We start from the raw sequence: 24,394 nt of genomic DNA on the forward strand, positions 1-24,394 counted from the left end.
AGAAGTAGAAAAGCCAATGACCATGGGCTGTTTGCAAGTGGGGGGGGGGTCAGGATGAACAGGGGTGAGGTAACCACAGGGAGGGAGAGGCCGAGCTGGTTTGGAAAGAGAAAGATATCCCTATGCCAAGGGTTTGACAACACTGCAGGCCCCAAGGTCAGAGCCAAGAGCTGGATTCCCACAGGACGTGGTCACGAGGGAAACCACACCTGGCCTGCCCACTGATGGCATCTCAGACAAGTTATGGGGCTTCTCTCTTTCCATGCGTAAATAGTTCTATGAGACCTTCCTTGCACTCATATTGGACATTGTGTACAGAGGAAAGGAAATGATGTGTACAGAGCACGCTGCAAACAAAACTAGTAAAGGCTTATCACCCCAACGTTGAGTCCTGCAATAAACACGCCAGAGACACACCATCTGTGCCCACCCATGTCTGCTGAGTGGAGAATGACACCAGGCTCCTTTGCAAGGACTCCAGCCACACTGCATACAGGCCTTCTTACATTGGCCTTTCCAGTTCTGTTCTGCTCCCTTCTCCCTAACCCACCCCAGCTTTGCTCTGGGAACTACACTTCCCAGCCTCCCTTGCGGCCCTCTTGCTCAAAGGCTGCCATCTTGGTCCCTGAGATGGAAGTGGGAGTTGCTTTCTGGAAACTCTTTCTAGAAAGTAGGGCTCTCTGGAAGCTCTTTAAAAGTGAGGCCTATCAACTGTCACCTGCTTCTTGTCCTTCTTCCTTGCCACCATCTGCCTGGAGTGCAGAAGCAATGCTGGAGCCTGGGGGTCCTCCCTTGGGGACAATGGAAGTACACACAAGAGCCACATGCCAGTGCCTGCTTCCCTCTTGGTAGCTGTTCTCCCAGACCCTGCTGCTCGTAGCTGGACTTTTTGTTATGCAGCAAGGCCACTATGGTCAGGTCTCTGCTCTAGGTGGTCAGACCCAGTCCCTGCTATCTACACCCTGTGTATGGGGAACTCACCATGGCCCCTCACCCCCATCTTCTGGCTGCAAATCCATTAGTAGGCCAGAAAGCATTACAAGAGTCTCATAACAGACACTGTTGATGTCCCAACCACAAGCCCTGTTGTTGCCACCCCAGGGGGCACCCTGGCCAGCCTTGCACCTGTAGCATATGTTTCCCAGCCCTAGGCACTCTGATCTCCCATGTCCCCTTTGCCACCTACACAGCAGGCTGGGAAGGACAGGGGATTAGCCCTCTGGAAGCCACCCTCCAGCAGAGAGTAAAGGGAGCGGTGGCTAAGTAAGCCAGCTCCCTGGCCAGCAGGTGGGATGCTCTCGGGTCCTGTAGGATTCCCCAGGGCTTAGCCCGCAGCTGCCCTCGATGGCTTCTTGGTCAGATAGCCCGCCCTTTTATGGCTCTCTCCCCTTCCCTACTCCCCAGCTTGGACTCCTCTCCCCAGTAATCCATTTGCCTGCAAATCCTGATCTCAGGGTCTGTCCCCTGGGGAACCCAAACTCAGACAAGCCGATCATCTGACTTGATCTTTGAGGGTGATGCGGGGGCAACTATTGTTTTTATAACAGAGGAAACCAAAGCGTGCTCCTGGGGGGAGGGCGGGGGGAAAGGCATGTGCTCTGAGAGCAGGAGTGCGCCTGTAGTCCCTGTGGAGCTCACACGTGGAAAGACAAGTGCTCAACCAAAATCTTCCCAAGTCAAAGCCGCTCAGCTCTTAGCCCCCCCAGGAGGAACACTTACAGCGCAGACACTGCCGAGCCCTGGGCACAAAAGAAAGATTGAGTCACACAACTTATTTTCTCCTGTCAGTAGAGCCATTCGGACTGTCCCGTACGTCACAGGATCTTTCTTTGGTCCTTCCTCCGTAGAGAGAGGTGCCTCTGTGGAAGCTGGCCTCGGAGCTGCTGGGAGAGGTCCGGGCTGCTGGTGCAGGGGTGAGGCACTGCTTCAAGCTGCAGAGTTGGAAGGCGCGTTCAGAGCAGTTTACTGCCACAACAAAAGGATAGAGCCCAAGGGCTGTTGCAGATACACAAAGCACACCTTCTCTCACCTGACCTCACCTCGAACTCTCCTCAAGGCCTACTATGTGCTGGGCCTGGGGCAGAGAACACACATGGGGTCTTGAAGGAGGAGACCCCTGCTCCCCAGCTCACCCCTGGAGGAAGGTGTGGGACTCAAGCTCATGCCGGGATGGCTGGGTTTATTTCCCGTGTGCCACACCTCTGAGCCTGCCAGCTCAGAGAGGTCATAAAACATCTCTGCTAATTTCAGGATTCCTGGCACCGGGCCCAGAGCTTGGCAGGTGGGATGGACTCAGATGTCTTAGGAACGAATTGAGTGTGTGGTCTGGAGGGCAGAGAGGCTGGGAGCTGAGAGTGGCCTGAGCAGAGAAGGTGCTGGGGCCGGTGGTTTAGGAACACTGGGCTTCATGTCCGGTAAAGAATGTGTCTCCTATCTGCCACCCACGCCCGATGCAGACCCATGTCTGTGTGATCCTTTTCTTCAGTAGGAGCCCTTGAGCCTGGTCACCTGTCCTTAATCTCACCTATCCTATGTCAGCATAAGAATTCACGAGGAAGTCATCCCAGGGCAGGTGATCTCAATCAGGGTAAAGGGCTGGGAGGAGAAGGGAGGGGAGGGGAGGGGGAGGGTCTCCAAGTTTCTAAAGCAGCAAGACCCATTCCCCATCTGTCAGTGCCAGAGCCCTTGGGCTGAGGCTTTGCTACTGAAGAGAGAAGGAGTGCTCCCCCTGTCCCCAGATGTGGTGCCTTCTGGACTCCATGCATCCCAGTGATGGTGAGGGATCATTGTACAGTCACGTACAGATGACAGGAGAGGTCTCGAAGACACATACAGGTCAGCACCCTGATGGTGATGTGCACATGGCTGTCCCGTTAGTGGAAGATGGACAAGCTGTGGCTAGGTGACTCTGTCTCTTGTCTACACAGTGTGGGTGGCTGCCCCCTAATGCCAAACTGGGTCTGAAAATTCTGAAAACTGCCAGATTGGTTGGTAAACAGACACTGTCCAAGGGTCCCCTAACTGCTAAGACCCCACCACCAATCAAGCAGGAGCCCAGGGACCCTGCAACATGGTCATGGCCAGCCGGTGTCCGCAAGAGTTCCTATTGTTAATTTTTAATATCACCCATTCATGGATATATAGCGAGATACTTGGAAGGAAGGAGAGGCACAAAGATGCCGACAGTCACAGCCTCGGGACCCAGAAAGGATTTGATGGGGATCTGGAAAGAGTGAAGGGGAGTGCTCATGTGTTAGATTTCCTACAAATAGTTGTATTTAAGTATTTCACAGTGGAATGGTATTCATGAATTTTTTCTTTAGAGAGAAAAGTACTCCATAAGTTATTGCCTGAGGATACAACCCTTTCCTTGCTACGTCCTGTTCTCCCCCTACATTCCCAAACCTCCCCCTCTCTGCAAACACAAGGCCTCCTGCCCAGTGTGCCTGTGACCCCTTTTCTGCCTAAGGGGTTTGTGATTGGCTTCTTGAGCCCAGATGAAAATGCCTCTTCCTCTACCAGGCCCTTCTAGAAGCCCTCATTCCATAGATAAGGAATCACCTCCCTCCTGAGCCCATGCCCTCTGTCCATGGAGGGCAGGCCACTCCGGGACACCGCTCGCCAGCAGCCTAGTAAACCACGGTCTGTCTTCCTGACTAGTGCTCAAGGCTGGGGCTTTTGTCTCTTCCTCTCCGAGGTGCCCAGCCCAGGGCCTGGATTTGGGATCATCAACACCTTTCCACCCGCTCACCTGGCACCCAGCGCAGAGGCCGGGTGTGCTCCACATGTGGGAAAGCACGCTGCGTGAAGAAATGAGGGAATGCAGGTGTGAACATGTGAATGGCCAGGAATCCCCCATGGCCTTGGTTTTGCTGGCCAGGGAGGACCTAGAGGACTGTGTGGGGCATGGGGAGTGGGGAGGGGCTGCCTGGGGCGGGGGCTCACCCGTGTCCATCACTTGCAGGCCACAGTGGGACAGCATCAGCACCGTGTTCAGGTTCTCAAACTCCTTCTCCAGGATGACCCCGTAGGTCTTCAGGCCCGCCAGCTCCACCTCCAGCCTCTGCTGCTGGCTCTGAAAGGGGCACCTAGGGGTTCAGCCCTCGGCAGGAGCAAGACACGCCAGGGCATGAATGCGTGAGCATGTGGACGCGTGAGCACGAGAATCAGCAAGCAGACAACAAAGTGAATAAAGAAGTACATAAACATGCTTGTAAGTGAATGGGAAAGCACGTCAGAGAAAGAGGAAGTAGATACATATATAAGTAAATTAAAAGTCCATACATAAGCAAGGAAATAAATAAGGAAATAAAGTACAAAACAAGTACATGAATAAATAGGTTAAGTAAATAAGTAAACTCCTAAGTCAACAGTTAAACAGGGAAGGTCTTGCAGCCGCTCTCTGCAAAGGCATACACTCAAATCTCCAATGTCCTGGATCTCCCCACCCTAGCCAGCCACAAACACAGCCCCCACCCATTAAAATCCTTCTACTGCCCTCCCTCCAGACCCATTCTGCCTCACAGTAGCTCATTCTACCTGCTGGGGAAGCACAGTTCCCAGGGATCAATGCTCAGCCTGGCTCCACAGCCAGAGAGCGGGCGCCCAGAAGCACAATGGGGCTGGACTTCTGAGTTGGCTGTTTCCAGGCTCCCCCAGACACATGGCCCCACGGCAGAAATCAGGCCTGGGCCAGGAAAGATGAGGGGCAGCCTCAGGGTGAGGCGTGCACAGGAAGTGGGCTCCCACCCATGGAGAAAGGGCATCTGTATCCCAGGGCCTCGCCAGCATGGGGCACAGTGGTTTTTCCCTGAAGATGTGGATTGGGATCTAGGTGACCCGCCTGGCTCACAAGGTCATGGACACAAGGGGGCAGGCCTCCCCCCTCACCATGTCACACCCCCTCTCTGCTGCCTTGGTTGCTGGGTTACACTGTGGTGGCTTTGGATAGCTAGGTGTTTTCATTCCTGTTGTTACTATTATTTTTTTATAATACATTTTATTTACTTATTTGAGAGAGAGAGAGAGCAAGAGAGCACAAGCAGGGGATAAGTGTAGAGGGAGAGGGAGAAGCAGACTCCCTGCTGAGCAGGGAGCCAGATGCAGGACTCGATCCCAGGACCCTGGGACCGTGACCTGAGTGGAAGGCAGATGCTTAACTGACTGAGCCACCCAGGCGCCCTGTTACTATTATTATTTTTAACATTCACTGTTCTTTGGGATTCTTTAACGAGCTGCAGGAAAGGCGATGAGCAACACTCAATGGAAATAGGAATTGGAGCGGAACTTTGGGAAGCATGAAAGTCAGGGCTGATGACCCAGCTGGAGGGAGCATGAGGAACAGCCCCCAGAGGGCAATCACTGGGCACCAGGTACCCGTCTGGGAATTCCACATGCAGTCAGGCATTTCATGGCCCCTGACTACCCTGGAGGCAGGTCCACTGTGATAGCATCCGCCCCCCCGCGGCCCCCACCCCACCCCGCCTGGCAGACGCATGAAAGACCAAGCACACAGCTCCTGAGGTCCAGAGCCCAGCTTGATCCCCAAGCACCTGCACATGGCCCTTGCAGGTGTCTGCCCACCAGGGGAGCCACTGAGGGTGAGCAGAGCTGGACGGAATGTCCGGCACGGCGTCATTTATAGAATACCTGGGTGTGACCCACGAGCTCAGTGACTGGGAAACAGGGAGTCAGTTATGGTTCATCCGTCTGATGAGACATTATATGGCCACGAGAGGCAATTCATCAAAGAACATAGAAGGAAACGTGCAAATACTTACCATGGAAAAAAATGGAAGCCATGGGAGTCAAAACTATGGTTTTGCATTTCGGTCTTTTCCGTCAGTCTGTCTGTCTGTCTCTTTCTACCTCCTTCCCCTCCTCCCTCCATACTTACTTACTTACAGAGAGAGACACTTACTTACACACAGGGATCCATGATAACATACAGATGACATAGATTCCTTTTTCTACACGAATCGACAGATTCAGATGTGCATAGAAAGCAGCCCAGAGACCGCCACACTGAGATGCTAACGAGGCTTCTCTAATGATTGGGTTTAAATCGTCTTCACATGCTCTTCCAAATTTCAGAATTTTCTTCCATGAATATGTTAATTTTATAATCAGAATAACATAACACATTTAAAAACTGTGACTTTCTGCACGGTTTCACCTCGTTTTCTTCTCGTTGCTTTCATTAAAATAGACGCCACCCGGCGATGCCTACATTTATGCATACTTGCCCAAGGAAAAGCACCTGCCAGCCGCCCCCGAGACACCCTTCTCGGGGCATGTGGTCCGGACCACGGATCCCATAACAGGACACTCATCATGTCCTCAGCTGTAGTCGGGAGGGGCTCGGGACAGACCCGGGGGGGGGGCGCCTTGAGGGAAATGGGGACGGACGATGGCCCCAGTGGGAAGAAATGGGCCAAACGCCACTTGGCAACACAGTGAACACAGATCACCATGTGGAATAAGCATGCAGGAAGGCTTGTGGCACGATCTCTGGGCACCAACACCAGACAGAACACCACATTTTGTAAGGATACCTAACACCGAGACTCGTGGCTGCACGGGGCAGAGGGGAGAGACACCGGGGTTTGTGACACGGGGTTTTAAGCAGACTATGGGGTCTCCATCCCCTGCCTTGTTGACACCTCAGGGCCCTGGGCTGAGCACAGGGCCAGAATGTGGGTGCTCCCTTCCCCCAGGGGGCCTCACCTGGAACTCAGCCAGCTGTCTCTGCAGGGCGTCCTCCTCTACTCGGGCTCTTTCCAGAGTCCTCCTCAGCTCTCTGAGCTCAAATTCTTTGACTGGGAGGAAAGGTACAAGAAGGCCATCTTTTTCTGTTCTTTACCATCGAAAACCTCCCCTTCTCTTTGAACTGAACTCCCCCTCCCACTGTGGGCAACAGCTGATGCCCCACTATGGGCAGTTCATCCCCCAAATCCTTTCTAACAGTGTTCTCTCTTTCTCTGATAACAGGAAGGACATTTCTGTCCATTGGGGGAAAATGCGCAGACCCAGAAAGGAATAAAGACAAACATAATTCCCTCCTCTTGCCCGCTAGAGATAAACACCACTAATAATCACATGGATTTACATGTGTGTAATTTCACATAGTTGAGACTGTGGGGAAGTTGTGTAGAACACAGTTTGGGGAATCCTGTGACCTGGGTTTACATTCAGCTCAGCCATCAACCAGCTGTGCAACCACAGGCAAGTTACTTAACTTCTCTGTGCTGTGCTTTCCTCATTTTAACTTTTTTTTTTTTTTTGGAATCTCTATACCCAACGTGGGGCTCGAACTCATGACCGTGAGATCAAGAGGCACATGCTCTTCCAACTGAGCCAGCCAGGTGCCTCCCGCTTCCCTTTTTTTCAAAAAAGAAAGGGATACTATTACGAACCACACAGTACTTGTACAAGAATTAAAAGAGGTAATTTGTCTACAGTTCTTGGACCTGTGTTTGGCTCCATGGATGTTCCTGGCGATTTCCCATCTGATTAGGGTTTTTACTTATTGTTTATTCTCCTAGATGGTATTTTGTTTTCTGTTCCACTTAATATCATAATTTCTTCTTGCAGGTTATTCTGACTAGGATCGTAAAACCGAAGATCACAAAGTTACCAGGAAAGTGCTGAACTAGACTGCTTACTTTTCAGAAGTTTAAAGATAAACTCTTGCAAGAAACACAAGTCAAATGAGGCAAAAGGCTTCCCTGGAATCAGGCCTCCCAGCAGAAGTGGATCAGGGCACACGGCTTTCTCCTCCAAGTCCCCTTTGTGCAAATTCTGACCTTCTTTTTGCTCTGGCAGTTCCATGTGCTTTAAGTACTCTGTGGAATCTTTTTCGAATTTCCCTAAAAAGCAGAGAAATCCCAGGGTGAAGGTCAGCCCCACGAACAAAAATGAGCAGCATCTCTGGGTCTGGCCCTGTGTCCAGACGCGAGCAAGCCAGACCCTGCTCCGTCCCCACCCCCGTCCCTGTCCCCAGGGAAACAGCAGATAAGCAGAATGCTCCAGGCCTGGGGCCAGATAGGTGGCAATAGGGGGGCCTCCTGCAGGAGGGGTCTTTGGCTAAGCTCTAACGCAGGTGCCTCACGATTTGTCCATTTGAAATGCTGAATTCAGTGATTTGTAGTATATTCAGAGCTGTGCAATCATCATCGCGGTCAAGTTTAGCGCCTGTTCATCACCCCAGAAGGAAACCTGGTGCCTTTAGCCGCCCGTCACCCCCACCCCCACATGCTCCCGCCTCCCCCAGCCCCAGACAACCACTAATCTGCTTCCTGTCTCTGTAGATCTCCCTATTCTGGACCTTTCATACCCCTGGGACCAGACACTAGGTGGTCCTCTGTGACTGGTTTTGTTCGGTTAACCGTGTTTCCAAGGTTCACCCACACTGTGCCGTGCACCAGTCCATCATTCCTTTGCAGGACTGAACACTGCTCCAGGGCACAGGCCCACGGTTTGTGTATCCACTCATCCGGTGATGGACGTTTGGGTCTCTCCCACTTTGGGGCTCTCATGAATAACGCTGTTATCCATGTTCCCGAGGTCGTGTGAACATATGTTTTCAGTTGGCTGGGGGTCCACACCCAGACGTGGCTCTCCTGGGTCATTTGGTGACTTGAGAGTTAACCTGCTGAGGAACCACGAGGCTGTTTCCCCCTAGCAGTGAATCGGGACTACGATTTCCCCATATCCTCACCCATCTTGCCTTTCTGAGGGTCTCGGGAAGGATGAACAGGTGTGAGACTGATGCGTGGATTGGGGACAAGGCAGCCAGCGGAGGGGCGGGGTGGGCACACAGACGTCACAGGGCAGGGGCCGTGGGAGGCAGGGCGCTGAGGACACACTCGGCCAAGCTCCCCATAGTGCCACGGGCACCCAGCGTGTGTTGGCGTGGATGGGAGGCTGCCCCAAGACCCTCCAGCCCTTACATCAGCCCCATGAGGTCCTCGGTAACTGTTTCCATTCTGCATTTGTGGAAACAAAGGCCATAGGTGGAGGTTTGCTCAGGGCGTGGAAGGGAGTAAGGGGCGGAGCAGGGATTCGCACTCAGGTCCTTTGTGGCTATGGCGCTGCCCCCCAAAGGTGTCATTGGGGCGGAGAAGCCTGATGGATGCTCCATGCAAACAAGACATCAAATGTCAAAAGCTGTGCCCAGCTACGAGGACAGAAGGCGCCTCAGTGTTTGCCTGGGGCGGCAGATGGCTGCTAATGGGCATGGAGCTTCTTTTTGGGGGCGATGAAAACTTGCTAACCTTAATTGTAGTGATGGCTGACTGTATCTGAATATTCTAAGAACCACTTTGAGTGGGTGAACTTGAAGGTATGTGAACTCTGTCTCCACAAGGCCATCTAAAGACAGAGCTCTGAGGCTATGCCCCTGGGAGCAGAAGCAGAGGTTGGGGACAGGACAGCTCAGGTTCTTTCGGGGCGGGGGCATGAGGCCAGGTGATCTCAGGGCTCACCAACGCTTGGGGGGCTCCAGCTTAACAAAGCTGGGTGAAGCCTGGCTCCCCTCTTCCCGTAGGACCCAAGCCTCAGAGACTCAGAGACGGCGCTGCCCAAAGCCCTGCTCCCCAACAAAATCACAGTCATACAAGCAGAAATGGAAAAGGTCTCAAGAGCCTGGCCATTAAGGTAAAATTTGTGGGCGCTTTGGAAGGAAGATGGAGTGAGGTTTGCCCACGTCTGGTTCCTTTTAAATAACTGCAGAGGTCGTCGGAGAGTCACACGGATCGATCACAGCCACACGCAGCAACAACCTCACGGTCCCCCAGCACAGGATTTTATAGATGGTGAAATGAGCCTTAACCCTCTCCAGCGGGTAATTCACACAGCCTAACTCCAGGCGTCCGCTCGCTCGGGTTATGCTCAGCAGGAGGAAGTGAGACGCATTTTTATCTTCATTGCCATTACTCACCTTCAATGAGACATGAGTGAAAGCGGCTTATTTCCTTTCACAGCCCAGCCTTCCAGTGGGCCTGCGGGCCATTGGTGCACACCCTTGTCCAGGGCTCACTATCTGCTCAGGGCCAGAGAAAAGTCCCGACTCACCCCGCTTCCCACCCAGAGCGCGGACCAATGCGTGTGCGTGTGTATGTCGTGGGGTGGTGGGAACAATAACGGGATGGTCTGCACACAGCCTCGGCTCTGCGTGGAGCCTCAGGAGGCCCAGGGAAGCCCCCTCCCAAGTCTGTGATCGGGAAGACATCGTGGTGGGGGGCATCATCTCGGCCTCGTCAGGCCTGCATGGGTCACTGATGTTGGTCCTCAGAAGAGTGCTAAGCGGTGGGCAATTTCAGCTTTCCTTTACAGAGGATGCAGTGGACGCACAGAGAGGTTCAGTAACTGGTCCACAGCCACACAGCAAGCACGGTGCCAAGTAGGGGCTTAGGTCTGATCTAGTTCTAACCCCATGAAGGAATGGTGAAAAAAAAAAAAAAAGAAACAAAGGTCACCCGTTGCTACAGCACTTGACAGAGCTGTTCTCGTTCTTGGGGGATCTTGGCCAGCCCCAGGGCACACCTGCGATGCTAAGTGGTATAATCCATGCAGGGGCCCTCTGTGCTGTGGGACTCATTTCACTTGAAAGCAAGACACCTTAATGGAACACTGTTGTATGAACCCGTACTCTTCGGTTTCTTTGGGATGGAGCTCTGTCATTCTGTCTGTGTCCCCAGTACATGGCTCAGAGCCTGGGAAGGAGGAAGCCTCAAGGGTTGTATGTTGGACACATCGACTCATGCATTCATCCACTAAACAAAAATGCACGCAGAGCCCACCGTGAGTGCGAGGCGAGGTTCTAGACCTGGGAGGTACCGTGTGGATGAAAGGGAAACATCCCCAAGCACAAGGGGCTTATATCCAGGAGGGAGACAGCAAACAACCTTGAGGACAAGAGGCTGCTAGAAGATGGAAGGATGGAGGGAGAGAAGGCAGGGGAGGACAGGAGGGGTGGGAGGTATACAGCCCTGCACACAGCCAGCAGGGGTAGTCTTCTAGGAGGTGACCCTGAGCAAGATCACGGTCAAGGAGCAAAGGGAGGGAAAGAGCCTTCAGGGACTTGGCCACAGAGGCTGCAGGCAGGGAGAATGTGAAATCCAGGCCCTGAGGTTGGTGAAAAGGCCAATCACACAGCAAAGGAAACCATCAATAAAGCAAAGACAACCTAGGGAATGGGAGAAGATATTTGCCAACGACCTCTCCAGTAAGGGGTTAATATCCCAAATAGGTTAAGACCTTATGCAGCTCAACACCAGAAAAACCAACAACCCGATTAAGAAAATGGGCAGAGGACCCGAACAGAAATTTCTCCAAAGACGACCTACAGATAGCTAGCAGACACATGAACAGACACGGAGCACCAGGGAAATGCAAATCCAGACTATAAGGAGCACCACCCCTCCCAACCTGTCAGAATGGCTAAAACCAACCACACAAGAAACAACAGGTGTTGGTGAGGGTGCAGAGGAAAAGGGGCCCTGATACACGGAGGGTAGGAATGCAAACTGGTGCAGCCACGCTGGGAAACAGTATGGAGGGTCCTCAAAAAATTAAAAATAGAATGACCATATGACCCAGTAATTCCACTGCTGGGTATTTATCCCAAGGAAAATGAAAACACTCCTTCAAAAGGATGTACGCATTCCTCTGTTTGTCACAGAATTATTTCCAAGAGCCGAGACATGGAAGCAGTCGAGAGTCTGCCCATGGGAGAAGGCATATGGAAGGTGTGGTGTTCACATACTTGCGGCATTTATGACAACATGGATGGACCTGGAGACTATTATGCTAAGCAAAATAAGTCAGCCAGAGAAAGACAAATCCCATACGACTTCACTCATATGTGGAATCTAATAAAAAAAAAAAGAGCCCAAATGAACAAACAAGCAAAAAGCAGAATGAGACCTATAAATACAGAGAGCACACTGACGGTTGTCAAGGGGACGGGGCTGCAGGAAACAGGCGAAGGGGAGGGGGAGGCATCGGCTTCCAGGTATGGGATGAGAAAGACCTTTGGAATAACAGGCACAGCCCAGAGAACAGAGTCAATGACGCTGTAACAGTGTTGCATAGTGACAGGTGGTAGTCACGCCTCCGCCTGGGTGGGGTGGTGGGGGCGGAGCACAACTTTGACACTTGTTGAATCACTATGTTGCATGCCTGAAATTACTGTCACATCGTGTGTCAACTACACCCCCCAAAATGAATAAAACAAATGAAGAGGCGACTCCGTAGGCTGTTCTCTGGAAGACCCACGCCCTCCCAAATGCACACTCGATATAGCGGATATAGCGTTGGAGTAGATCTGGTCTTAAAATGCAAGTGAAAAGCAGGCGGGTGGGCGGCTTACCTGCGAGGTTCTGCAGGTGCTGTTTTCCCAGCAGGTGTTCCTTCTTGTTATGCAGGGAGCTGAAGAACTGCCTGCAGGTCCTACAGTACAGGTCATTGCTTTCATCCCCCTGTGGACAGAGATGTTTCAGAGGTGGGCAGAAGCACCGCATTCCATTCCCGCTGCCTCTGAACATAAACTTGGCTCAGAGGGGATTATGCACTTCATGCTGGCTGAGCTGAGTCGTCCTGCTTGTCCCGCTCACTCCTTCCCCGCTGGGAAACCGCTTGCGGGTTTGAGGCCTCTCCAGCACAGCTGAGAATTTCAAACCATCTCAAGACCTCTGTCACCGAGTTCTAGGAAGTGCGAGGAACAAGGAACAAGCAACAGGGCCAGGAGGGACACAGCAGGGAGTTCTGATGACCAGTGGTGTTGTTTGAAAAAGCGAGGACCAGCTCTGAGTTCTGCCTACTTGCAGAGTTTACTTTGAAATCTTAAACCAAAATGAGCTCTATGACTGAATAACAAAGATGTGTCCTTTTATCAAAATATCTGTGCATGAACCCATAGGTGCTTGCATGTATCCATGGGTATTTCTGGAAGACGCACTAGAAAGGATCTGGGTACAGTGGATGCCTTGGGGCACAGAGGTGGGCTGGGACCTGTGAGCAGGACCCAACTCTTCCCGGAAGCCCAAGTTTTCATATGAGATGCTTTCTGACAAAGACTTCGTATGTTCTCCCAACCCTGGGCCAGCCAGGAGCTACGAGGCTCAGGACATCCTGCTGCTCACCGATTCCTAGGACTTCTGCCCCTTGTCAGAGATGAGCTCATTCAGCCCGGACATGTGTCCCCGGTCTGGAAGAGGTTGTGCGATTTCTTGCACACCATCTGTGAGACTTCACACTACCTCTCGACCGTGCTAGGAGAGGGCAGTGAGGGAGGTGGGCCCTGGAGCTGCAGAGAGGGAGGGTTGGGGAAGGGCTGCTGAAAAGCCCCAAGCCAGGAGGGAACTTGACAGATGGGAGAGGGGTCTGCGGTGCAGCAAGTCTGAGAAAGGGTTCCCCTACCCCCAGCCCCACCAGCCTGGGGCTGGTGCTGAGACATCAGTCAATGTCCAAACTCAGCTCACATACATCCCAATACAATGATCTGTGCTCTTACCTTTGCTTACAGAAATACATCCTTTTCGTACACTTAATCATGACAATGCAGGATGACCCTGGGAACGATTAGGGAAGGGACCACACCCTCATTCAGATAATCCCCACCACCAATTCCCTTGCAACCTGAAGCCAAGCTTCCGAAGGCCTGTCAAGCCAAAACAAACTGCTTGGTGCTCAAGAAAAAAAAATGTTGAAAAAAAAAATAGCCAGGAACCACTATCCTGCAAATCTCTGGTGCTGTGATGGAATACTATGCAGCCATCAAAAGAAGTGAAATCTTGCCATTTGCAACGATGTGGATGGAACTAGAGGGTATCATGCTTAGTGAAATAAGTCAACCGGAGAAAGACAACTATCATATGATCTCCCTGATATGAGGAAGTGGAGATGCAACATGGGGGGGTTAAGGGGATAGAGAAGAATGAATGAAACAAGATGGGATTGGGAGGGAGACAAACCATAAGTGATTCTTAACTCATAAAACAAACTGAGGGTTGCTGGGGGGAGGGGATTTGGGAGAGGGGGGTGGAGTTATGGACATTGGGGAGGGTATGTGCTATGGTGAGTGCTGTGAAGTGTGTAAACCTGGCGATTCACAGACCTGTACCCCTGGGGATAAAAATACATTATATGTTTATAAAATAATAATAATAATAATAATAAAGAGCACACTTAAAAAATATATAAAATAATTTATAAAAAAGAAATCTTAACCTAAAGCCACAAATATTTTCTCCTATTTCTTCTTCTCATAGTTTAAAAACTTCAAATTTTGCATTTGGATCTGCGATCTGTGTGGATTTCATTTTTCTCAGCTGGTGTAAGTTTTGATTCAAAGTTAAACTTTTTGCAAATACACATCCAATTGTCCCAGCACTATTTGCTAAAAGTATTTTTTTCCATTAAATGGCCATTACACATTTGTCAAAAATCAGTTCATATATTAATAGATGTCTATTGTTGAGCTCTATTCTGTTTCATTGATCTGTGTGCCTTTCCTTACTTGATTGCTTCTAACTGTGTAATCTTGAAATTAAATAGTTGTTTCTGTTAAAAAAAAAAAATCTCTGGTGCTGTGTACTAGTCATATGGCCCTCAATAGAAGTGTGAGGTCTTCATCTACTAGAATCAATTCACGTTTTCGACTTTCAATTCAACCAGGGTCACTGGTACATGTTGTGGACCAGGCACAGAGCCACTGGCTCGGATCCGTTCACAGTCGTGCTCTGAGCTGCTTGTTGTGAGGACAGCGGGGGCTTGTCTGAGGTCATGGGGTGGGTGCGGAAGAAAGGGTGCAGCTCTGGACTAGCACCTGGCAGCCCTCCAGGACAGCTGGGCATGTGGAAGGCAGAGGAGACTGGAAGGGGAGATGGACGCCATGGTCATGGCCCGCGTGACATGTAGTTGGTGGGGCCTGGTGCAGCCTCCCGGTAGGGGGGCCTGGGTTGGTGAAGGAGCAGCTGGCTGCACAGGGCAGAGGATGGGTGAGGGGCTTCCACCTGGCCTGGGCCCCAAGGGCCCAACCTTTCAGGCAGATGACAGATTCAAGAAGTCTTTGGCACTCTAAGCCCTCAGATCGTTTTATCGTCATGATAAAAGGTGTACTTAAAACAACTTATGTTATAACTTAAGTTATGATGAATGCATGCTTAAAGTAATAAAAGAAAAAGTAAAGTAAAGTAAAAGTACCCCCAACTCATTTTCACTCCCCCTCGGGGAGAGTTTCCTGTGTCACCTTCCAGAAAATTTCATTGTCAACATATCTAGCTGCCCCTTAAAATTCATTTTCGGTTATTCCTCATTTGTTAGTGAAATAGATACTTCTTTGTCAGTTAAAGCTTGAAGGGAACACCTACCAATTGCATTGCAGCTTATATGGTCCGGTGACTCTAGGCACAGCCGCCCTGTCCTTGTCCCCATGTGCTCACTGTCTGTTCCAGGCAGCCTGAACGGCCCTCTCTGCCGTGGACCCCCGACATGGCCTCCCTACCCTGGTTCTCTGCCCATCCTGTCTCCTCTGCCTAGAGCAACCTCAGCTTCACTTCCATCTGTTCCTCTCCTATCCAGCATGCCTTCTGGAATTTTCCATGTATTCTTATGACTCCTCATTAGGGGGAGTCAGCATCGTCTGCCCAGTGAGTAACACAGCCAGACAGATTCAGGGGCTCCAGCACCGGCCTGTCTCCACTACAGCCAATTCCTGGAATGATCTATCTTGTGCTTGCCAGCCTCCCCAGGCCAGCAGACAAGGGACCGGCACACTTTACTGCCTCCACAGAGCTGGGCTCAGAGCCTACGTGCGCCAGGAACACAGAAGTAAAAGGCTTTGCGAGAGACGGACACAGGAGCCACACTCCAGCAACACAGAAAATCCAGCACCCAGACAGATCAGTCTCCTGCAGCTGCTGTCATCTGTCACCACGCCTGGTGATGTTGAGGGATAGAACCCTTCCCGCCACAGTCCTGGAGACCAGAAATCCACAAGCAGCCTGGGGTGGGGGTGGGGAGGATGGGGCGGAATGAAGGAGCAAGCTTCCTCTGGAGGCTCTGGGGGAGAACTTGTTCCTGGCCCCTTCTGGCCCCTTCCAGCATCTTCCAGTGGCTGATGGCATCCCTAGGCCCGTGGCCACATCTCTTGTGCCTCATCTGCTGTGGTCATGTGAACTTTTCTTCTGTCTCCCTCTTATAGGGCCCCCTATGGCTATCTGATGCCCTCATTTCATCACATCCCCAAAGAGCCACCACGTTGCCTGTAAGGTAATATTCGTGGGTCCCAGGGTTTGGGACCTAGATCTCTGGAGGATGAACATTTTTCAGTCTCCCATGCCCAGTGAGATGAAGTTTCAAAACCACGACCCACCCTCCACCCCTGAAAACAAATACTTACATTAAGTGGTGAGAATGGAAGGTCCTCCCTCTCCAATCTGTTTCCTGGTGTGCCTGGTCCTGATGGCAGACAGGTGGCATCAGTTAGAAAGCATCTGGGGAGGGGGGCGGTGATCACCTTGAGGGTTGGGAGCGCTTTCCTGAGGCTGAGAAATGACTCTAGGCTTCTTCTGGAGAACCAGTGTTTGGCTTCAGCCGCTCAGTTCCCACTGAGTTCTGAGTGCCCCTAAAACCCACCACACTGACCCGTACGAACGATGAGCCAGAAACCAGGAAAAAATGAAGAGTTCCTTCTTCTGATTAGCATGGCAGATTCTAGGTGATGTTGAAAAAATTCTTTGTTGTAATTAATAGATTTTTATAGGCTAAGCTTTAAACGATTGCCATGTTTTGCCTCCGGCAGTAACACAACTTGTTTTTTTAAAAACAATGCTCTGTTGGAAGTAAGTAGCATGAAGTGTTCTCTGCTAAATCTGACAAGCGGCATCTTTAGGGAAGAAAACACCAGCAGGAAATGACAGCTGCCCTCAGTGGACCGTTGGCCAAAGGTCCCAGGGTACAGTTTTCTTAGCTGGGATATTCACGATGAGGACCGGGGGTCTCACTGAGCTCAGCAGGTTGTCTGCTAATAGTTACGGGCTAGATCAGTGGTTTGCAGATTGATGGTTTTTTATCTGCAGGGGCTTGATTAAAAACAAATGTGAGGTAGAAACCCAGTATATTCAATGCACCAGAGTGGAGAGGCCCATGGACTAATTTGAGTTTCTGCTTGTTTTTGTAAGTAAAGTTTTATCGGCACACCACACATCCCATTTATGGCTGCTTTCCTGCTTCAATCACAGAGTTGAGCAGCGGTGACAGGGACCACGTGGCCCACAAAATGTAAAATATTTACGGTCTAACCATTAGATGGGTTTGCTAATCCCCGCTCTGGATGAAGCTGGGGTGGGGAGGCTTTGCTGCTGAGCAAAAAGTGGGGGATACCCAGTGTGAATGCTCGCTGAACTCTTGCCATGTGCTGGATACCAAGCACCATGCTCCCTATGATTTAGTCCTCTGCTCTGCACCAAGCCCTGCCCAGAGGGACCCACTATGGTCCAGTTTTCATACGAGGACACTGAGGCACAGAGAGCTAAGTCAGAACCAGCACAAGGCAGAGCTGGGATTTGAACCAGGCACTTGGTCTGGAGAGCCCGCACCCTAACCATTAAGGAGAGAGCTCAGGTGGGAGCAGGAAGCAGCAGTGCCGGGGACAGATGGGCTCTGGAGGAGGGGCGGGGAGGGTGGGGGGAGCCCTGGGGATGCTGCCCAGCCCCCAGCACAGAGAGCGCAGGGAACAACACTGCCCAGGGACGGTCAATGAAAAGCCCACTTTCCTGGATCTGAGCTCCCGGATCCCTGCTGGTGAGGCTCTGCCCTGTGGGCACACACCGCCAGGAGGAGACTGGTGCCACCAGGGGCTTGTGATGACTGCCAGGGAGCGGGAAGAGACAAAGAATGGGAGGTGCCCTCCGTGGTGAAGGCGTGGTGAGTAGACGTTCAATAAATGGAGCTCTCCTCTCTTCCTTCAGCTGGGACCCCCAGAGCTGGATCCCAAGGCAAGGATTTTGGCGTGAGTGGTTTTTTTTTTTTTTTGTGGATGGTGATGCCAGGAAGCATTGGTGGGGGAGGCTGGCGGTGAATGGAGGACGGGAAGAAAGACAGAGCAAGGTGTCTTTCTGGCCAGGGACCACCACAGTCCCTCTATAGGACAAAGGATTCATACCCAAAAGATACAAGGGTGCAGCTTTTAAATAGGAGGTGACTGGTGTGAACACTGGGTGAGGCTAAGGCTAACTCCCAGGCTTTCCAAACACACCTCCTGCTGTCAAACGTCCCTCTCAGGGTCAGGGAGCACTAGCTCCAGCCCCGCCCCCCCCCCTGCCCCCGCCTGCCCAGGCCCCACTCACCCAACAGTGCATGCGCCTCTTGGGCCGCTTGCCTCCGCAGGAAGGCTCTGCACGCCTGGGAGCTCTGGTAGGCCTGCAGCTCACGTATGTAGCGTTGCTTGTCTTCATCTGCCTCATAAACATACCTCTGAAGAAGGAGCGTGGTGGTGATTCTCAGATTCTCCTCATCTGGGAGTGTGGCGGGGGGCAGGGGGGGGTTCCTCCTCCAATTTGCTTTGAGTTCTCTAGAAAGGTCTCAAGAAACTACTACCCAGCTTCTGCTTGCACATCCCTGGGATGGGGCCCTCACTACCTATCAGTCAGTTCATTCCTTGTCTGAGGAACGTTTGTTTGGCCCTACAGAAGGTTTTCTTCCAGTCAACTGGAATCTGCCCCTCCCCCATTCCCAGGCTTTCGCCGTTCTGCCATGTGTGATCTGGTGACTGCAGAGAAGGGTGGCCCTATCAGGTCCCTCTTGATGGGCATGCCATTTCTATTCAATCATCACTCATCCCCCCCCCCACCCCCCGCCAAAATCAGTGCTTTACCCTGTGCAGCGTGCTGGGCTGGGTACCAGTGATAAAGAGACAAATCAGAGCCAGACCCAAGCTACCCCCTTTGGCTACTGTTTTCCCTTCATGAGAAACACCCATCTCACCTTTCCTGCTCTGGCCAAATCACACTTATCCTACAAGATCCATCATAGAACATTTATTTACGTTCTCAAGAATCTTTTTCTGATGCCCCCAGGCTGGGCTGGGCGCTACCACACCAGGAACCTCCTGGAACTCGGCAGTCTCTGGTACAGACCTGTGTCCTGGGCAACCCTCACCCTAGATTGGATGCCACCGCCTCAGGGGTCCTGACCCTCTTGACTGTGAGCCCCTGAAGGCAGGGACTTTGACTGATCTCCAGCCACACCAGGCTGGTGCAACCCAGGGACACAGGGGGACAGTGTGAGCAATGTGAGGGGCTAAAGTTTCCCCTAAGAACACTTGTCTGGTAATGAATACTCACAGTGGTTATTTACTTTAGGCACTTGGTAATTTAAATAAATAATCATGTTATTAAGTTAAAATTATTTTGAAGCATTGATATGCTAGTTGGTCCTTCTAAAGTGTGGAGTAGACAGTCCTCCAGATGGCCTCTTTCCTCAGGCTTCTAGACCTTCTTTCCACCTGTCAGGTGGCACACAGCCCCAGTCCCGTTCTTGTAGGGACCTGAGTCCCACCAAGGGGACAGCTGACAATGGTGTAAGGCAGAGTTTCTTAAAACTAGGCTTTGGAGGAGTTCCAAGCTTGGCAGCTGGTACAGGGAGAGGGTGAAGGATTTCTGAGATCATGAATATAGTTCAGAGACCCCCTAAAACCTTGGATCAGAGACTCTGACTCTGGCTGTCCCACCAGACATGCGCTAGTCTTTGCCATTACTCTGCTAATTTGCATAACAAATCAGCCGTTCAGACTGGAATGTTAGGGGTTTAAGTCATTGTAACAGGTGGGGACCTACCCTAACCATCTTCACCCAAGTGTAAAGGCAATAGTTTTGTTTTGATTGGTTTGATGTGTTAGAATGTGTGTGGTGGGGACAATTCCTCCCCACTCCTGATGTTTCCATTGGCTCAACCCTCTTGACCTCTCCTGCAACCCTGGAAGGAGTGGCTTCTCTGAGGCATAAGCCAGAGCCAGAATCAGAGATGCTCAGTAGAGTCCCGCCTTCTCTTCCCTCCTCTGCGACCCATTCTCTAGCTCTTGGCCACAGTCAGGGGTCTGCCCTATCCAGGATGGCTAGGGGTCGTCCAGTGTCTGGCCACTGGATCTATTTTCCAAGTGGTTTTAAAGCTGAGTTGTAAGACGAGGGTTGATATGGCCACCCCCACCCCTAATAAGGACTTCTCTGTGATAGTTAACTTCAACTACAGGTTTTCTGTGGCCAAGACAAGTTGAGACTGAAGAGGTTTAAAGAAATTCATCTCAGGATCATTGCATTTGACTCAGAGAAATGACACTCTGAAGGCAAGAGGCTGTTCTGGGAGAAGAATAGGCATTGGGGTCAGACCCCTTAGAGGGGTTTGGGAGGACTTCTCGGAGGAGGTGACGTTGGGGCAGGCATGGCTTGACCAGTGTGGTTGTCAAGTATAGAAAAGGGATGGCAGAAATTGACAGCAGACACATATGTCCTGCTAAAAGGGCTTTGGCTGTACCCCACAGGTTGTTGTTTCCTCCTCTGTGACCCCCAGAACATACTTCCATGGGAGGCTACAGGTGCTCACCGGAAAAGGGGTTCTATGTAGAATTAGTTTGAGAAATGTCTCATCCTAGAGCTAAGCCTCGAAGACTTTCATGGCCCTGAAGTGCTTTCCTCTCTCTCTCCCTCCATGCCTCCCTCCACGAGAGCATGGGCCTCTGCTGAAATACTTTCTAAGTGAACAGAATCATATCAAGGGCTCCCAAAACATTCTGCAGAGGGAAAAACCTATCTCACATGACTTAGCGCACTATTTCCTAAACTTATTGGACAACTCAACCATGATTCATGGCTTAGTCGTTCTGCTTAACCCAGTTTGCTAAATGGTGGGAGCCAAAAACAGGGAGGACCAGCAATTGCTTTTAAGGGGTGGGCTGAGAGGCACCACATGCCTGGTTTCCAGAAGGTTCCCTATGGCTCCAGTGTGAAGAGATGGGCTGGGAGAACAACCCCAGATAAAGGCTGTTGGCAGAGGGGGCTGCTTCCTCTTTGTTCTATGCAGAAAAGGACTTACTTGCTTTTTCTCTTGAGACAGCTGAGCCCACTGAGCCGCCAACATCTTTGTGATTTCTGTAAAAGGCAGATCTGGATGCTTGGCCCTTAGCTGACTCCTCTGCTCATTTAGGAAGATCACGTACCTGTGCCAGGAGTGGAACAAACAGGGGCTCTGACCGACTGGCTGCAGGGGGTGGGGAGGGGCAGCTGGCCTAGGGGAGCGATGTCCAATTCCTGGTTGTCATAAAAATAAATAATGGCTTTGCCCATGTTTTCAATATAACCAGTGAATGGAGGTCAATTCAAGAAGGAGAAATACTCAAATGGCTGGTTTATCCAGAGACTCATGCAAGACAGAGGAGCCAGAGAAGGCTCCCCAAGGAGTGGGCATGAGACATGCCAAGAGGCTCAAGTCTGAGCCTCAGTTTCTCCCTCTGTGGAATGGACATACATAATGCCACCTGTCCGCAGGGTTACAGGAGATGGAAAAGAAGGCCTTCACTCTGAAAAACATGAGGATAAAGGGAAAAGAGCAGGAACTTCCAGAACAGCAGGGTGACCTGAAAATCAGTGGGGAGTGACTGTCATGGGACCTGTTTTCTGCAGCCCAAGATGCCAGGATGACAGGGGACAAGGTTCCCGGGCACTGGGAAGGGCATCTTGAGCCCAGAGCACCCATATCTGTAAGCCCGGAAGGGAAACCAGACCTGCTGGTCCCAAACACACCACCTTCTGGTCTGTGACCTACACACAGCTCTTCTGTCTTCTCCTTTTGAGCATCAGAATGTTATTACAGCTTAAAGAACTAACAACCCACACCCCCTCTCTGTGGTGTAAGGGCCCCGGTGGAAAACAGATCAAGGCTAAGATGGTCATGGCCAGGCCCTCCACACATGGCCACTGTCTTAGCACCCTGTCAGGTAGGCTGCCCCATCCTTACCCTGTCACAGGAGCACGGGGAACAGAAATATCCCTTGCGGGTTTCCTTTTCTTGCCTTTGGGCCAGCCCCCTTTCCTTTTCTGAAACAGAAATAGCAGAGAGGGAAATCTTGAGACCATTTAGCAGATTCCAATCACAACTTACAACAATAATGGCAGGACACTAAAGTCTCCTCTCAGTGTCTGTGTCCTCTCACCCACCCCCTTAGCAACTCCGCAGAGTAGAGATGAGCCCCTGGAACACAAGGAGACCAAGGCATAGAGATGCGAATCCCTGCCCCAGTTCCCAGCAGGTGCAGGAGTCCGGACGATGTCCCTTCTCATCCAAGCTGTGGAATGTTCATCAGGTGAGATCAAGAAAGCAACCCAAGGTTTAGGTAACTAGTTTCCAGGTGGTAGAGGGAGGTGGGAGGGACAAACCTCAGCACTGGGGAGGGGGATGGGCAGGGGCCAAAGGTTAACAGCAGAGCTTAACTGAAGCCCAGCCCAGTTCACATCTCAACTCTGCCACTTACCTGCTGTTTGACCCTGTTGATGTAAGGAACATCCCCGTGCCTCAGTTTCCCCATGTGTAAAATGGAGATTAGGATAGCCTTTACCTGTGGGCTGTGCTAAAGACTAAATGTCCTAATATATGCATAGTTCTTAAAACAGGACCAGGCACCCAGGAAGTGCTCACTCGGTGCAGGCTTCTAAGATTGAAGTCAGTCTTGGGAGAGAGACCCAAGTGGCAGACTTACTCTTCCATTCATTGTGTGTGTTGGATCCCTGGGCAGTGACTGATCCTTGCTATCGTCAGGGGTCTGTGCCTGCTCAGAGTCTAGATGGCTGAAGAGGACCCAGGTCTTGCCCTCAAGCAGCTCACAGCCCAGCCACGGAGGCTGACTTATATATAAATAATTGCAACCATTCATTACAAGAGATAGTGGTTACAGAGTGACAGACTGGGTGTCCTTGCTCTCAGGGCTTGGATTCCAAGTTTCCCAAACCAAACACACACATGTGCCCAGAATCGAAGAGAGAACTGAGAATGTGTCCTTGTAAACCTCTGTTTCAACTGTCCCAGCATTTCTGTTCAACGCTTCCCCCGCCGACATACCCATTTCAGCCTGGGCAGCAGTTAACATCAAGGGGCTTAAGGAGCAGGAGGGCCGAGCTCAGGCCAGGAAGAGGCATAGAGCCAGGGTAGCAAACGTGTGTAATGAGATGGTGCTGCAGAGCACCTAGCAAGCTGCCAGGCATACAGTAGGTGCACAATAATGACACTCTCCCTGGCTCCCTTCTGATAGTGGGGTCTATGCTGATCCCTGGAGTCTGAAAGTGAAAGACAATTTGTTCGGGACCCTGGACAGCTCCCAGGGCCTGAGGTCACCTGTGATTTCCCATAATGAACACTTTTGGGAACCACCCCCATTACAGTGGAGTTCACCAAGGACTTCCCAACACGCGTGTTCCTGAATGTGAATCTCACATTCTCCAGTGAAAGCAAAGATTATCATCATCCCATGCCACGGGAAGACACTCAGGAAGATGGTGTGATTGGCCGCTGAGGGGCTGTGCCAAGCCGAGAGCCGGGAGCATGCCATGGCTTCTGTTAAAGCATTATCTCCTGAGGGAGACCCCAAAGCTGCCTGGGGTCAGGTGGGATGTGGGCCAGGTCACCTCTGCCCTGCCTCACAGACAAAGCTACCCCTTCTCCCTCCCTGCTCAGCAACTCTGCTGTAGCACAGAGGCGAAGTCATTTGTTTCTGATTAGAGGAAATATTCCCATGTGTTTTATTGTACTTCTCTATCACCTTGTTCTATAAATCAAAAATCAAAATAAAGGTGCTTGTTAATCATTGCATGGCCATCCTTGGCCCTTTGTTTCAGCTTCTTTATTGCAAGATAATCTTTCCAGAGTGTTTTCTTAGTTTGCCCACAAACTATAGTCATGGAGACAGAGGCGCTTGGGATAAGTCTCTCTGCAGCCTTTTATTCTTCCTCCATTTCTCACACAGAATTCGCCCTTAATTGACTTGGCCCTAAATAGAGCCATGTACGCAGTGAGCTGGTCATTAGCACAGGCTGCTACTGCATGGAGAACTTTCCCACGCACTTGAGGACATCCATTAAAAAGAAGAAGGCAGCACAGAACACGGTGAGCAAGACAAGAGTGAAAAAAAACAGGGTGGTGGAAAGTGGAGCAAAAAGCCCACTTTCAGCAAAGCAGAGACTGAAGGGGGGACATCCCTTCTGAGAGGATTCTTGACCAGCACAGACCTTTCATATTCAAATTGCAACAGATGGTGAATTTTGGATATTTGGTTTAATAGACAGAATTTTCTTTTACAAAGAAAAGCTCCTCTGGTAGTCAGCAGGGTGGAGTGGGAGGTACAAGG

The 24,394-nt window shown here is 51.2% G+C and overlaps 1 protein-coding gene across 1 annotated transcript in view; it reads right to left on the reverse strand.

Moving 5' to 3' along the window:
- Positions 1–241: 241 nt before the first annotated feature.
- The window catches only part of LOC123391173, a 31,093-nt gene continuing 6,940 nt past the window's right edge, over positions 242–24,394 (reverse strand). Inside the window, exons 4-12 of the mRNA XM_045077042.1 lie at positions 22,015–22,094; positions 21,094–21,217; positions 18,354–18,480; positions 16,406–16,464; positions 12,374–12,482; positions 7,665–7,868; positions 6,727–6,818; positions 3,946–4,075; positions 242–1,965 (exon numbers count right to left, since the gene is read on the reverse strand). Coding sequence (XP_044932977.1) covers positions 1,772–1,965; positions 3,946–4,075; positions 6,727–6,818; positions 7,665–7,868; positions 12,374–12,482; positions 16,406–16,464; positions 18,354–18,480; positions 21,094–21,217; positions 22,015–22,094 — 1,119 coding nt within the window. The 3' untranslated portion in view covers positions 242–1,771. The remainder of the gene's footprint in view (positions 1,966–3,945; positions 4,076–6,726; positions 6,819–7,664; positions 7,869–12,373; positions 12,483–16,405; positions 16,465–18,353; positions 18,481–21,093; positions 21,218–22,014; positions 22,095–24,394) is intronic.

Source organism: Mustela putorius, unplaced genomic scaffold (genome assembly GCF_011764305.1).
Source record: "Mustela putorius furo isolate JIRA1106 unplaced genomic scaffold, ASM1176430v1.1 tig00000083_pilon_pilon_pilon, whole genome shotgun sequence".
Lineage (NCBI taxonomy): Eukaryota > Metazoa > Chordata > Mammalia > Carnivora > Mustelidae > Mustela > Mustela putorius.